At 49.6% G+C, this 15,110-nt stretch overlaps 1 protein-coding gene across 1 annotated transcript in view; it reads right to left on the bottom strand.

Annotated features, from left to right (window-relative positions):
- The window catches only part of Nhsl3 (NHS like 3), a 30,619-nt gene extending 19,480 nt beyond the window's left edge, over positions 1–11,139 (bottom strand). The window contains exon 1 of the mRNA XM_070008790.1: positions 10,820–11,139. Coding sequence (XP_069864891.1) covers positions 10,820–11,045 — 226 coding nt within the window. The 5' untranslated portion in view covers positions 11,046–11,139. The remainder of the gene's footprint in view (positions 1–10,819) is intronic.
- Positions 11,140–15,110: the final 3,971 nt, after the last annotated feature.

The following is a 15,110-nucleotide window of genomic DNA, read 5'->3' as shown; positions in this document are numbered from 1 at the left end:
CAACAACAGCAAAAAAATCTCACAGGGTTTCCTGCCTGGGCTGGCTTTGAACCGCAATCTTCAGATCTCAATCTCCTGAGTAGCTAGGATTACAGGTGTGAGCTGCCAGCTCCTGGCTCTTTTATTTAATACTTATGAATACATATGAAACACTGTTACCTGCTTTCCTGAATCATGTCATTCATCTACAAAATAATTCCATAAGGTAAAAGTATATATCCATTTTACTGAGAAGGAACCAGACCAGACTGAAGCCAATACCCACTGCTCCATGTCAACACTTCTCCCCTTATTGTCTCTATACAACCTGCAAGGATGACAGTAGTTGTACATTTGTGTATAATCATATGCTTGAACCTAACTACATAGTTCTATAGCTGGATCTTGAGTATGTAGATTCATCTGTCCAATCATGTTTTTTTTTTCATGTCATCAAATCTGTTTGCATGTTTGGATGTATTGTTTGTGTGTGTGTGTTGGTACAAGAGACTTGATTGAACCTCAACCTTTCCCTCATCATTTTTACCCATACCATTGGAGCCACACTCCATTTCCAGCTTTTTGCTCATGATTAGAGATAAAAGTCTCTTGGATTTGTCTAGCTGGGCTGGCTCTAAAGCACCATTCTCGAATCTCAACCTCTTGAGTATTTAAGCCACTGGCTTAAATACTGGGAGCCACTGGCTCCCAGCTGTGTGTTTGTGTTTGCTTATATAATTGTGACTGTCTCAATGGGCTGAATATCAGATTTTTGTGTGTTTGAGTATATAAAGCAGTCTTTATACATGTATGTATAAATGTTTGTCTATAAGACTAGTCATCTAGTTGGGCACTGGTTGCTCGCGCCTGGAATCCTAGCTACTCAGGAGGCTGAGATTTGAAGATCATGGTTCAAAGCCAGCCCTGGAAGGAAAGTCCTTGAGACTCATATCCAGTAAACCACTGGAAACCCAGAAGTAGTACTGTGGCTCAAGTGGTAGAGAGCTTGCCTTGAGCTGAAGAGCTCAGGGAAAGCATCCAGGCCCAGAGCTAAAGCCCCATCACCACCACTACCAATAACAACAACAAAACAAAAACAAAACTAATCATCTGTGTTTGCATATATCAGTATAATTATGATTGTGGAGTGTCTGACTGTGTCTGTACTTGGATTGTTTGTGTATATGTTAAGTAATGGAACTTGTAGATAAACGTGAAAGGCCCTTATCCGCTTGTATCTATGCAGCTTGTGTCTTTGAAGCATCTTCCCTTACACACATTTTTGTTCAGGAATCTCCCCAACACTGTCTTACAGCCTGAGCAATGTCACTACCGTCAGTCTGTGCAGTCTCTCCAACTAGGAGCGAGCATGGTATAGCAGAGGAGAAAGCCCCGGGCATGAGTCCAGAGCCCTCCGTTCTAATCCCTGTGTGGCATGACTCATCATTTCTCCCAGCTGGGCAAGCCCCTCCACTACATTATGCTGCCTTTCTGTCCAGTGGCTCCAGGGTATCCTGTTCTCTCCCTGCAAAGTCAAGAAACCCCTGGTGCCCCTGGCAGCTTATACATGTAATCTTAGCTACTTAGGAGGCTGAGATCTGATGATCAGGAGTCAAAGCCAGCCAAGGCAGGAAAGTCTTGAGACTCTTATCTCCTATTGATCACAAGAAGCCTGTAACAGAGCTATGGCTCAAATGGTAGAGCTCCAGCTTTGAGCAGAAAAGCTAAGGGACAGCACCCAGGTCCTGAGTTCAAGCTCTACTACTGGCACAAAAAAATAAAGAAAAGCTGATCCCATCCCTCTCTAAGAGTTTTAACATCAGTGCAGCCCCTTAAGGATTGGTATCTTTTAACCCACAAAAATGCCATACCCTGTGTACCAAGTTATGTGCACCAGTCTCTCCTCTTTTCATAGAGGGTCCTAGTGTCAAAGCTGGAAAGGACTTCTCAGTTACAGATGGGGAAACTAAGGCTGATAGAGGGGATAGGTAGTATGAGGGAGCAGTAAGCAGTACTTACTCAAAGGTAAGTACAAATCCCTTGGCATGAGTTGAGCTCAGGTGAGCAAAGTCTTGAAGGAAACTGGGAATGTATTATTGCAGGAGATGCAATCACCCACCAGGCTGGCCTCTTCCACCTCTGTCTAGAAGATGCTTTTTCCTCCACAAGCCCCTGCTGGACACTGTTTTCCTATGCATACCCCTATACCTGGCTCTTTTCTGTATTCTCATAGCCATGAGGGCCACCCTAATACACTACTGCTCAAACCTCAGGGTTCCACAGCACCCTGTATACCACCATCCCTTTCCCACTTTCCTCAAGACATCCATTTATAGCTGGATGTGGTAGGGCACACCTGTAATTCCAGCACTCAGGAAGCTGAGGCAGGAGAATCTCAAATGCAAGACGAGTCTGAACTACATAGCAAGATTGTATCTTCAAACAAACAAACACCCATTTATTTTTATTTATGTTTGTCTTTCCAACCAGCAATTTCCCAGGAGCAGGGACTGCCTCACTCCTCAGTGACCCCAGGCTCAGCACAGTGTGCCCTGTGTGCTATCTAGAAGCTGGTAGAGAAGGAAATGGTTAGGGTTGCCTAACTATGTGCAGAAGCAGTAGTGGCTACTTGGGTACTAGATCTGATAGCTGTTGTGGTTGTGATGGTTGGTGGTAGTGATGACACGTTTGTTCACAAAGACAGTGCCTAGCTGAGCGCTCAATCTGCAATCCTAGCTACTCAGGATGCTGAGATCTGAGACTTGAGATTTGAAGCCAGCTGGGGCAGGGAAGTCTGTGAGACTCTTATATCCAAATAACTACCAGAAAACCTAAAGTGGAGCTGTGGCTAATGTGGTAGAGCACTAACCTTGAACAGAAAAGCTCAGAGACAGCATCCAAGCCCTGAATTGAAGCTCCATGACTAACAAAAAATACAAAAGACAGTGCCTAATCCAAGATTTTGAGGAGGAGTACTGCCCTCTGTCCCAGCAAGGTGAGGCAAGGTAGGGCTGGAGAAAGAAGGGGCTGGTATAGAAAGCTCATGAGACAGGATTAGGTTTGGGTGCCTTTTGGTTAAAAACTTACAGGAGATGGTATCTTAAGCCAAAAGGAGGCCTAACTTGGCCTCAGTTAGTCAGTCTCTGTTTCTCTCTCTCTCACACACACACACACACCAGGAGTTGTCAGTCAGTCAGTCTGTTTCTCTGACACACACACACACACACACACACACACACACACACACACACAGGAGTTGCTTGCGGGTGTCACACTTGCCACAAGATGAAGATTCAAAGCCTATATAAGCTGAGATGTCTCTATGGCTCCCTCCAACTCCCCACAGAGCTGGGTACCCAGTAAGTGGAGTTGACAGTCCCTCACTGTCAAGGCCAGCCCCAAGGACAGCGGAGCAGAAGGGCATAGAGTAGAGTAGTATAGGACCACAGCAGGGGTAGGCAGGGATTTCACTCTAAGGGGTTGCTTTCACCCACTTCCTTCCCCAAGTCAGCCAAGGAGCTAGAAGTGGCCTTGGGGGTTTGCCCACCCTATCTCCCCACCCAACTGTGCACATTCAGACAATGAATAATGCCTCCTCTCAATAGTTTTCTTCAGCATGTGACAGGCTCTGAGCAGTTAAGAAGCTCTGAAAAAAAAAAAAAAAAAAAAAAAGAAGCTCTGAAAGCTGGTGGAGAGGGGATTTCCAAGGGGCAGAGGGGAAGGGGGAGCCACTCTGCCCTCTGCTGATATCAGTGTGTAGACTTCCCTGACCACCAGGTTTGGACCCTATCCCCAACCCCCAGTTCAGCAGCCTTGCCTGGCAACCCTGTTTTCCAGAACTTCAGAAGGAACAGAGGGGGGAGAACCCACTGATTGAGGATCTCACCCAGACCTGAGAAGTTCTGGCAGAACACTGGGATGTAGGGGAACAGGGCTTGAAGGTATATACTGGAGGGAAAGAGGTAAAGGAGGAAGTGGAGAAAGAAATCTGGCTTCCTTCATCTCTTCCTGTTAGAACTGCCTCTCTGGGTATGACTTTTTTTTTTTTTTTTGGTCCAGTCGTGGGGCCTGAACTCTGGGCCTGGGCACTGTCCCTCAGCTCTACAGCTCAAGGCTAGCACTCTACCACTTGAGCCACAGCGCCACTTCCGGCTTTTTTCTTTTTGCTTATGTGGTGCTGAGGAATCGAACCCAGGGCCACATGCATGCAAGGCAAGCGCTCTACCACTGAGCCACCTTCCCAACCCTGGGTACGACTTTTCTGTTGGAAGTCTGAACAAAGGAGTAGAGAAGCTAAAAGCAGCCAGGCAGGTATAGGCTCCAGATCCTGCCTCTAAGGCTGGCTGCTGTGTGATCTTGATCTTGGGCCTCAGCTGTTTGGTGATCTTCTGGGGTGGTTTGGGTTGGGTTGGGTTTTGCTTTTTTGTTTGTTTGTTTTGGGGGGTTGGTCAGTCATGGGGCTTCAACTCAGAGCCTGGGCACTATCCCTAAGATCTTTTGCTCAAGGCTAACAGTTCTACCACTTAGAGCCAAAGCACCACTTCCTGTTTTCTAGTGGTTAATTGGAGATAGGAGTTTCACAGACCTTCCTGCCTAGGCTGACTTTGAACCTTGATCCTTAGCCTCCTGAGTAGCTAGAATTACCAGCCCCATGCTTGGGTTTGTATGTGGCATGCAAGTTCCCCCTGGCAGACCACCAATTTTGGGTATCTAGGATCTTGAGAAGTCTATGCTGTGGAAGCCCATATTGGATCATCTCTTAATTACAGATGCCACTTAGTGCCAGGCACTGTACTGGCAGGGCAGAATAGAGAAGAGTCAGTCAGCCTAGTTCCTGACCTCAGGGTTATCCAAATAGTGAAGAATGGTCATTCCTGTGCTCCACAGAACCCAGAAAGCCAAGCTAGCTTAGCCCATCAGACACTCAGGTAATTCCATTCCTCCACCCTCCAGATCCTCCAAAATTCCTAGCACAGGTGTTACCTCTTCAGGGAAGCCATCCCTGAATCTCCCCCAGAGATTTCTGTGTTTCTTCTTTGGTTCCTTTTTTTTTTAGTATTATTTATTTGCTTGCTGTCTGAGCCTCTCCAACCAGGCCACTGAAATTCTGAGGTTCATGAGGACCAGGACCTTGTTTCTCTTATTCATCCTCACGATAGTGCCTGTTTCATTACATGAGGTTTCTATCCTGTCTGGGCAAGCATATTTTGCTATAGTACCCACACTCTACTGTAGAATGTACCCCATGGCAGAGAGAAGTCCTTGACCCCATTACACTGATTTAGGCCCCAGGCTAAGGACATTGAGATACCCCAAGAAGAAGGTAACCTCAAAAACTAACACTGCCCAATTCCAAATCTCTTCAGCAGGCTGCTGGAGAAATCCTAGGGGCTTTAGAGAGTATTACAAAGACCTGAGCCAGGAACACAGGTGGCTACTCAGGAGGCTGAGATCTGAGGATCCTGGTGTGAAGCCAGCCGTGCAGGAAAGTCTGTGAAACTCATAATAAACTTTTTTTTTTTTTTTTTTGCCAGTCCTGGGGCTTGAACTCAGGGCCTGAGCACTGTCCTTGAGCTTCGTTTGCTCAAGGCAAGCACTCTACAACTGTGCCACAGCACCACTTCTGGCTATTTCTGTCTATGTGGTTGGTACTGAGGAATCAAACCCAGGGCTTCATGTATGCTAGGCAAGCACTCTATCACTAAGCCACATTCCCAGCTCTCTTATAATATACTTCTTAAAAAGCCAAAAGTAGCTGGGCACCGGTAGCTCACGACTATAATCTTAGCTACTCAGAAGGCTGAGATCTGAGGATCATGGTTCAAAATCAGATTGTGCAGGAATGCCTGTGAGACCCTTATCTCCAATAAACTACTCAGAAAACTGGAAGTGGTGCTGTGGCTCAAGTGGTAGAGCGCTAGCCTTGAGCTGAAGAGCTGAGGGACAGACCCAGGCTCAGAGTTCAAGTCCCAAGACTGACAAAAAACAAAAAAAAAACAAAAGTGAAGCTGTGTCTCAAGTGGTGGAACACTAGCCTTGAACAAAAGCAGCTCAGGGACTGACCCTGAGTTCAAGCCCCAGGGCCAGCACAAAAAAAAAAGAACGGGAGCTGGGACTTGAGGGATAGGAGTTTTCACTGAATAAAAAAGTGAAGATAAGGGCTGGAAAGGTGGCTCAGTGGTAGTGTGCTTGCCTTGCATGCATGAGACCCTGGGTTCGATTCCTCAGCACCACATAAGCAAAAAGAAAAAAGCCAGAAGCGGCGCTGTGGCTCAAGTGGTAGAGCGCTAGCCTAGAGCTGAAGAGCTGAGGGACAAAGCCCAGGCCCAGAGTTCAGGTCCCACAACCGGACCAAAAAAAAAAAAAGCCCTCAGTTTAAACCCCTGGACCACACCAAGGCATACCCTTTCTCAGTGAGGCTGCAGGGAGCTCCTAGGATTACAATTCAGTCTCTGATGAGCCTGAACTCTATCAGAACCACATCACCACTCCAGCCACTGGGGGAGTTATGGTCCTGCCTAAGATTCCACAGTCACAAATTTACTTTACTTTGGAGAGTGTGGCGTTTTGGGGCAAACCATGGAACCCTGTCACTGTCCCTGCTATGTAGGAACAACACTGCACAGACACAGACAACTGCACAGACAACACTGCACTGGCCTTCTCATCCTCAGGCATTCTCCGAACAAGACCTGATCCCAGCTAGGAAAGAGTATGTCCTTTTCAAAGGCATGAAGCCCAGTGACCTTGCGCAACTTGCTTTCCTTCTTAGAGGCCTTTTGGTTTTCCTCACCCCTATGTAGTGATAACTGCTCACCTCCTAACCCAGGAAAATGCCCAGCTTGGGTCTGGCATTTGAGCAGCCTTCCTGTTAGTTCTCTAGCCATCTCTCCTTCCACACCCAGCTCACCTCCTCTGAGCACCTCCCTGATTACCTGCTGGGCCCCAGTGCTGGCGTAAGTCCTAGAAACACTTCCTCCCCACACACTTGTCTAGAGTCCAGGTGATATTTCTGGAAAATATGAATTTCTGTTTGCTTTTGTTGTTTTTAACTTCTTTTATCTAAGTCTTCCAGTCAGGCAAAAGTGAGGCTCCAGCTTCTGGAATCCCAGTTGGTAATCATCACCACTGTGGCTAGCTGAGGTATATAACCAAGTTAGTTGTTTTTTCAAACAAGGATCAGATGAACTAACTAGTGCTCAAGTGCCCAGCCTCAAACAGCAGAATCTTGCTATCATCTGCATGTGCTCTCGAACGTACTTTCATGCCTCTAATCTAAGTGGATCCTTGAAACACTCTTATAAAACGAGGATTTGTTCTCCTTATTTTACAGATAAGAAAAGTGAGGTTTGGAGGGGTGAATAACCTGCCAGTATCATGTGGCTGGAGGGGCGGGGGGAAGGTGAGAAGGACAGCAAAGCACATTCTACTTGATCTTTGGAGCTCAGGTGAATGGAACTTACAAACACAGTAATAGAACCATTTTTCATTTCTACAGCAACTTCTTTTTAATATAATGTTATTTTCCTTTTTTTATTTTTTTGTTGGTGCCAGTACTAGGGCTTGAACTTAGGCCTTCTTTGTGCTGTTGCTAGCTGTTTCACTCATGAGTGGTGCTCTACCACTTGATCCACACCTCCGCTTCCAGCTTTTTGATGGTTAATTGGAAATAAGATTTTCATAGATTTTTTTCAGCCTAGGTTGGCTGGACCTTAAATCTCAGCTTCCTAAGTAACCAGAATTATAGATGTCAACCACCAGCACCCAGCCCTAATATACTTTTCATATCATCTCTTGTGAGAAGAATCTTGAAGAAAAGTCTCAAACTCATCATGGCTGGTTGACAAAAAACAAAAAACAAAAACAAAAACAAAAAAAAAAAAATCATGGCCTTGTCCAGAGAATTCCACCTATGAGAAGGCCTCATGAGACAGTAATGGAACCTGTTGGCCAACTAAGTCCTTGTTCAATGTTAGGGTTTTTGCTATAGCAGCACCAGAACTTAAACATTCATTTGCCTAACTCTGATAACACTCTCCCTTCAACTGAGGTCCCTCACTTCTCTCTGGATGGTTCCCCTCTATAGAATGAGCAGGAAAAGATAAGCTATAAGCCTCACCCCAACTTGAGCTCCTTGGGAAAATCATGGAAAGAGCACCTTTGAGGCAGGTGATCTGAGATTCAATCAGTTTCAGCTTTGTCAAATCAGTCACAATCTTTGAGCCTCAGTTTTTTCATCTGCAAATTGGATCTCATGAGATAATGGATACAGAGCTTCCTACCTCTTCAGAATAATCAGTGTCAGATTTCCTCTTTCCTGCTAAGTCTGCTCAGGATAGTGAGGGCATTACAGGAACCTTGGAGAACTGAAGCTCAATGTTCCTGCTGCAGTTCTGACCTGTGTCCTCTTATAGTAAGGTAGCCAAATGAGAGGAGCCAGGACTTGAATCTCCTTCCTGACTTCCCAGGAATCTTCTAGATACTCTCCTTCCCACGTTCCCTCATCTCTGCTCTGAATGTTCTCTCTGAAAGAGTTAAGCCTCTGGGCTTTCCCTTTCTGACCAGCCTTGCCAGTGGAGATTAGAGAGATCAGATTTATTTCTCTTAATAAACAGAGAAGCTGGGCCAAGCAGGTGACAAGGAAACAATTAGAATAATAGGAGGCTGAAGAAAAAGGGAACAAGACTTCCTTCAGTCGTACCTGGAACCTCCTCCAGAGCTAGGGAAACAACAGTTTAGGGGCAAAGGGTGTTGCCCATGCACGTGGACTCAATTAAGCTGACCCACTGCCCAGAAACCGAGTAACACCCAATATCAAAAAGAAGGCAGAGCCAGGCACCGGTGGCTCACACCTGTAATCCTAGCTACTCAGGAGGCCGAGATCTGAAGATCATGGTTCAAAGCCAGCCCAGGCAGGAAAGTCCATGAGACTCTTATCTCCAATAAACCACTAGAAAACTGGAAGTGCCACTGTGGCTCAAGCTGTAGAGTGCTCTCCTTGAGCTGAAGAGCTATAGGCCAGCGCCTAGGCCCAGAGTTCAAGCCCCACAACAAAAAAATAAAAAAAAAAAAAAAGAAGGCAGAAGGAGGTTTGGCCATCAACCCAATGCCATTCCTGTGTCTGGGGACTGTCCTTGAGCTTTTGTGCTCAAAGCTAGCACTCTACTTGAGCCACAACTCCAGTTCTGGCTTTTTTGTTAGTTAATTGGAGGGTCTCATGGACTTTCCTTTCCTGGCTGGCTTCAAACTGTGATCCTCAGATCTCAGCCTCCTGAACAGCTAGGATCACAAATGTGAGCCACCAGCACCTAGCTAAAAGTAGGCTATTGGAGCCAGGAGCCACAGTATTTCCAGTCCCTTGCCTCCAAGCTGGGAAAAGTGTCCACTGTCCTGGGGTACATCACTAGTCTACTAATCTGCCTGCCCAGCCTAATGGTTTGACTATACCCCATCCTGCTGCAGTTCTGACCTGTGTCCTCTTGAGGGAGATGGTGATGACTGCATACTGAATCCCAATGGTGGAGTCTTGGAACAGACTCCCCTCCATTTTGGGCGGCAGAGCCTTTGGAAATACCCCTTACCCAGATCTTCCCTCAGGGTTTGGCCCAGCCATGCCAGCCCCAGTGCCCAGGCTTCTATTTGTGGCTGAGCTCCAGACGTTCAGGGCCTTTATCCAAAAGGAAGATCACACCGGATGCAATCCCACAAGAGGCTTTCCACCCTCTTCCTGACCCCTGTGCCTTCTAATTCTCCTCCAGAAGGAGGTGGTTAAAGGACTGTGAGAGAGTAAACAGAAGGGATGGGTACACACACACCCTGCCATTTCCGCACCTCACCTCCAGCTGAGTAGCAGAAGTATAGAAAAGGTAGACTTCCAAGGTCAGCAGGCCTAAGGAGGACTCGCCTTCTTAGAGAGACTGAGGCCCTCTCCACCAAATAGAAGACAGGAACAGGGAGAATTGGAAGAAAAAAAACCAAACAAGTGGCAGAAAAGTACAGTAACCCTAGCTGCGATGGGCCAGATCCACTTCCCCTCCTCACAGACCGCAGACCCATCAGGTCTGAGGGGAATCAGGGACTCCAACTCGGAAAGAAGGAGAAATCGCTGCTCTTCTAAGTATCCAACCCCAGTCCCTTTAGCTCGGGCCTCAGTTTCCTGTCTGTAAGCCCACTTCAACACTGTTAGTAACAGGGTTTGGGGAACCAGAGATGGGGAGGGGCTACTGGTGCTGAGATAATGAGCTCACCACCCCCAATGGGGCGTGTTTGCGGTTTGGCCCAGGTGAGTGATGAGGTGGGGGGTGGGGACAGGGAAAAGCTAACACTATTAATAACCTCAGGTATGCTATGCCCCAAGCTGGGCCCTTTGTGGGGTTGGAAACCCGGATCCACCTGGAGGGCAGAAACTCCCGTGTGAAGGCCGCTGACCTTCTAGGTCCTAGGGGACTCCCACCAGAGACCTAAGGCCACCTGCCTCTCCCAAAGGCCACAGGCCAGAGTGTCAAGTCTTTCACCCCCTGACTCAGCAGAGGGTAAAACCTGGGTGAGCCTGAGGGAGGGAGAATTACCTCGGTGCCATGCTAGTACTTCCTGCTTAAGCCAGGGATCCCTAACCAAGTCGGGGTCTTCTCACCTCAGGAGAGGAGCGTGCTGCGTCTTAGGGGCACAAGACGGGGATTTGGGCTGAACCCTGAGCTCTTCGCTCCCCAGTACCAGCACCCAAAGGGTCACCATTTCAACTCCAACACACCCCGCCCCTTACGGAGCTCCCCACTCCCCCCCCCCCGGCGCTGCACCCTCGGCGCCCCCGCCGCTCTGCCCAGGTGTCCGGCCGCCTTACCTCGGCCTTTGCCCTTGGCCCTCTTGGCCTTGTCGTCCGCCTTCTTGGCCCGGGGGGCGGCCGGCTCCGCTCCCTCGGCCCCCGCCGCCTTCTTCTTGCGCCGTTTGACCCGCAGCCAGCTGAAGGCGCGGCGGAGGCCCGAGCGGGACTTCTTCCTGCGCGGGGGACCCCCGGGACCCCCGGGCTCCTCGGCCGCAGGTGCGGCGGGGGGCGCACGCGCCGCCATGGTGCGGCTCGGGGCGGACCGGGCGGCGGGGGTCAGGCCGCCTGCGGCGCGGCGCCCCGACCGCGGGGCGATCGCCGCGGGAGACGCACCCGGAGAAAAGTTTGGGCGGCGGAGGCCGAGCGCGCGGCGGGGGCGGCGCGGGCGGGGCCGGCGGGCGGGGCGCGGAGGCGGCCTGGGCGGGGGAGCCGGGAGGGAGCGGCCGCCGGGCGGGAGCGGCGCGGCCCCGCCGTCCCACCACGCGGCGGCTGCGGGGGCCCGGGAGGGCGTGGGCCAGTCCCCCCCACCCCCCGCCCCGGGGTCCCGGGAGCCCGGGTGCGGCGCTCCGCCCCGGCCCGGTGGGAGGGGTCGCGAGGCCGGTCTGGGAGGGAAGGTACCGCGGGTCTGTCCCGAAGGCGGCCCTAGAACAGTTCCGTTCTCAAGTTAGGGTGACAGGAGGGGATAGGGAAGGCGAAATGCTGGGACTAGACCCCCAAGACAGCCAGATACACCCCAAGTTGGACTCGAGAAGAGATGGATGATTCTGGATTTCTTTTTTTCCTGAAATAAGCGGATTCGGAAAACTCCAGGCCCCGGACAATAAGGAGTCGGCTTTAGAAACACCTGAGGCCTGCTACTGGCAGCCGCCACGCCCCTCCCATGGGACGGCCGGTGGTCACCCCCTCGGTCCGAGCCACTCTTCCCCCCAGGCTCAGTGGTCTCCTCTCAGAGCACAGGCCTCTTGCGTTCCTGCTTCAGCTATAACTGTGGTTGGGATGATCCTTCCTCGATTTACCCTTAGCTAGGCTTTGATTACTCCAGGCAGGGCACCTGAGTCTGGGTCAGAATTTCCAAGGAGATGCTCAAAACTGATTAATGTAGGGTGTGTCTGGGGCCGTGGGACAGGGAAGCAGGTAGGAAAGGAAACCTGTAAGAGTCACTTCCTCCAGATCTCTGACTCTTATTATAACGTCCGCAGCCAGGTAAGAGGGAAGCAGAGATTGTTATCCTTCATACCGGAAGGAAGTTGGGGGGGGCAGTGATTGCCCAAGAACACAAGTGATGAGCAGCAGAGGAGCTCAGGCCAACATCTGGGTCTTATCTCTGGGTTTCAGTACCACAGATCCCCCTGGATGGGTCCCCAGCAGGATATTGTGATCACCCCACCTTTGGAGTTTGTTCTCATCATCAACTTGACCTTAGACACAAGGTTTTTCTCCTGGTCCTGGTCTCCTCCTTGAGGTCAGGGGTCACGCAGCTCAGTCTGTCCTGAAACACTGTAGACTGCAATAACTGTAACACTGTAGATGACTAGAGGGCAGAGGGTGACCTAATCTGCATTAGCCCTTGAGTGTCCCCAAAGACTCAGCTGTGGTAAATCTGGGCATTACTGATACTCCCACAACCTGGTCTGCTCCACAGATCACACCCTGTTCTTGCCGGACCTCAATTTCCTGGTAAGGCCAATCATTCATCCCTGAGCATCTATTCAGGGCTCTTGCCCTAGTCTAACTCTCACCTTTAAGGGCCCCACCCCTTCCTGGGTTAGTTAGTGAGTCTCTAAGGAGAGGTGTTATAGGCAGGACTGAGACTTGCAGAGAGTGGTGTGCAGGGCCTGGACTGTGGGATAATTCTGGATACATGGTGTAAGGAGGGGGAGGAAGGCAAGCACACTCTGACTTTTGGAAGGGGGAGTCAGGAAAGGAATGCTGGCTAATCTTGCTCAGCACCAGCTCTTTCAGCACTTTCTTCCCAGTGACTGGGATTAACATAATTTGCAGAGTCTTTTGTCAAAAATTACTAAGGCAGCACCTGCCTAGCAAGCGGAAGGCCCTTAGTTCAAACCCTAGTACCAACAAGAACAACCATATAGTCATGAACTTCTACCCCCTAGCCTGGTGGTAGAACACTTGCCTAGCAAGCAGGCATTTCCAGATATTAGAGGAGATTCTCCAAATTCTCTTACTCTAGCAAAAGAATTCCAGGATTTCCCCTATCTCTTGTGGGACCAAACTCTTCTGGGTTCCATCCCCACCCAACTCTTTGTAACAGCAAAGCATTCAAACCAGCACCAGGCCTTTCTGGACCCATGGTTGTGTGGACTTCACATACCTATGAAAACAGCCCTGCCAGTGGCTCATGTAAGTCTAGAAGGTTCCTCAAGATGCAACTCAAGATTGGATCTTGTGATTGGAGGAGGAAGGATAGTGGCAGTAAGAAGGGGTCAGGATTATATTACCTTCATTATTTCTATCAACACCTAGAATCCTCACCTCTCATCCCCCACCTAGACTACCTCAACAGCAGCAGCCCAGTTTCTCTTTTTGTCCCCTGGCCTAGTGGACAGACAAGCTTCTGGAGCACCTATCCTGGGAAGGGCCAGCCTGTGCTCTAGCTACAGCTGAGTCCACCCTCTGGATTAATGATTGTTCAACTCAGCTGTCTTTCTTCACTGGCTATACAAGCTGCAGAGGAAGCCGACATCCCAGCAGTCCCTGGGAGTTGGGCCCAAAGTCCAACTTGGAGCCAGGCTGTCACCTGACCTAGCAGGAAATTGCCAACTTGTCCCCAGGGAGGAACTAGCCATCAAGCTAGGGGCAGCAGCCTAAGGCCCCTCCAGCTTTACTCTACTGTTTCTAGAAACCCCAGAAACCTCGGGCTCAGGTGGATAAATTCAAACTGCTCACACCTGTAATTCAAACTACTCAGAAGTAGAGATCTGAGAACCTAGATTGGAAGGAAAGACCAGGTGGGAAAGTCAGGAAGTAGAGCTATGGCTCAGGTGGAAGAGCAAAAAAGCATTACAAAAGCCCAAGGAGGGCTGGGAAGTTGGCTCAGTGGTAGAGTGCTTGTCTCCCATGCATGAGGCCCTGGGTTGATTCCTCAGCACCACATAAGCAGAAAAAAGCCAGAAGTGGCGCTGTGACTCAAGTGGTAGGATGCTAGCCTTGAGCTGAACAGCTGAGGGACAGCACCCATGTTCAGCCCCCAGAGTTCGGCCCCCACAACTGACCAAAAAAAATTTTCAAACCTCAGTACTGGCACCCCTGCGCCCCCCCACACTCACACACAGAGCCTAGATTCATATGAAGGTTGCCTCTCTCACCCCCAGACTGCTTAGAACTGTCTCTCAGATGCCAGCTGTGTCCCTGTTGGCCTGACCTCTTTTTATTTTTTTTTGGTCAGTCATGGGGCTTGAACTCTGGGCTTGGGCACTGTCCCTGAGCTCTTCAGCTCAAGGCGAGTGCTCTATTGCTTGAGTCACAGCACCACTTCAGTTTTCTAGTGGTTTATTGGAGATAAGAGTCTCGCAGACTTTCCTGCCCAGGCTGGCTTTGAACCGCTATCCTCAGATCTCAGCCTGCTGAGCAGCTAGGATTACAGACAGAGCCACCAGCACTTGGCTTGGCCTGAGCTCTTTCGCCATACTTCATTCCATCCAGGCTAGAATGTGGCTGAGCCTCCCTCATTTCATAGGGAAGGTTCAAGAAGAGAACCAGAGCCTGGAGGTGGGAATGGATTGCCTCTACCTTACCTCTTTCTTAGACCAATTGGATGGTCAGCAATCTTGGTGGAGAGTGAAACAATTCTACTGAAGAGCCCCTCCACCAGCAAACCTGGGGGACCCTCTGCTGGTCCTGTCATACAACTAGCATTCCTGTGTCCCCTAAATCATGGTTCCTAGCTTCTGGAGCAGTCTTGTGAACATTTCAAACAGCCTCCCTGCTGAAGTCTTCTTTCATCTTCCTGGTATATCTTAGAATCACACCCCAAGCCTAATTTTTCCCATCCCTCCTCCCCCCACTGGATTGATGTGTGGCTGAAAGGAGATGCTGCTTCCATGTTGGTGCCAGCTTGTGGGAAGCTGAGGAGAAAAAGGAAAGAGAATTTGGAGAGAACAGAGGGAGAAGAGGTGGCTGTTGCCTCCTGGTCTCCAATGTGGAACAGAATGTTTTTCCAACTTCATTCTTTCAACAGGTATCTCCTCAGCATTAGTTCTGTGTTCTAGGCTTCAAGAGACTGACCACAGATAATCAATGATGATCTTTCTTAGCTGTAGGAAGTATAGAAAAGTAGGATCCAAGCTTC

This window comes from Dipodomys merriami, unplaced genomic scaffold (assembly GCF_024711535.1).
Source record: "Dipodomys merriami isolate MVZ:Mamm:240054 unplaced genomic scaffold, mDipMer1.0.p SCAF_71, whole genome shotgun sequence".
NCBI classification, from domain to species: Eukaryota; Metazoa; Chordata; class Mammalia; order Rodentia; family Heteromyidae; genus Dipodomys; species Dipodomys merriami.
Note: the sequence above shows the minus strand (reverse complement) of the source record. Positions and strands in the feature narration are given on the sequence as shown.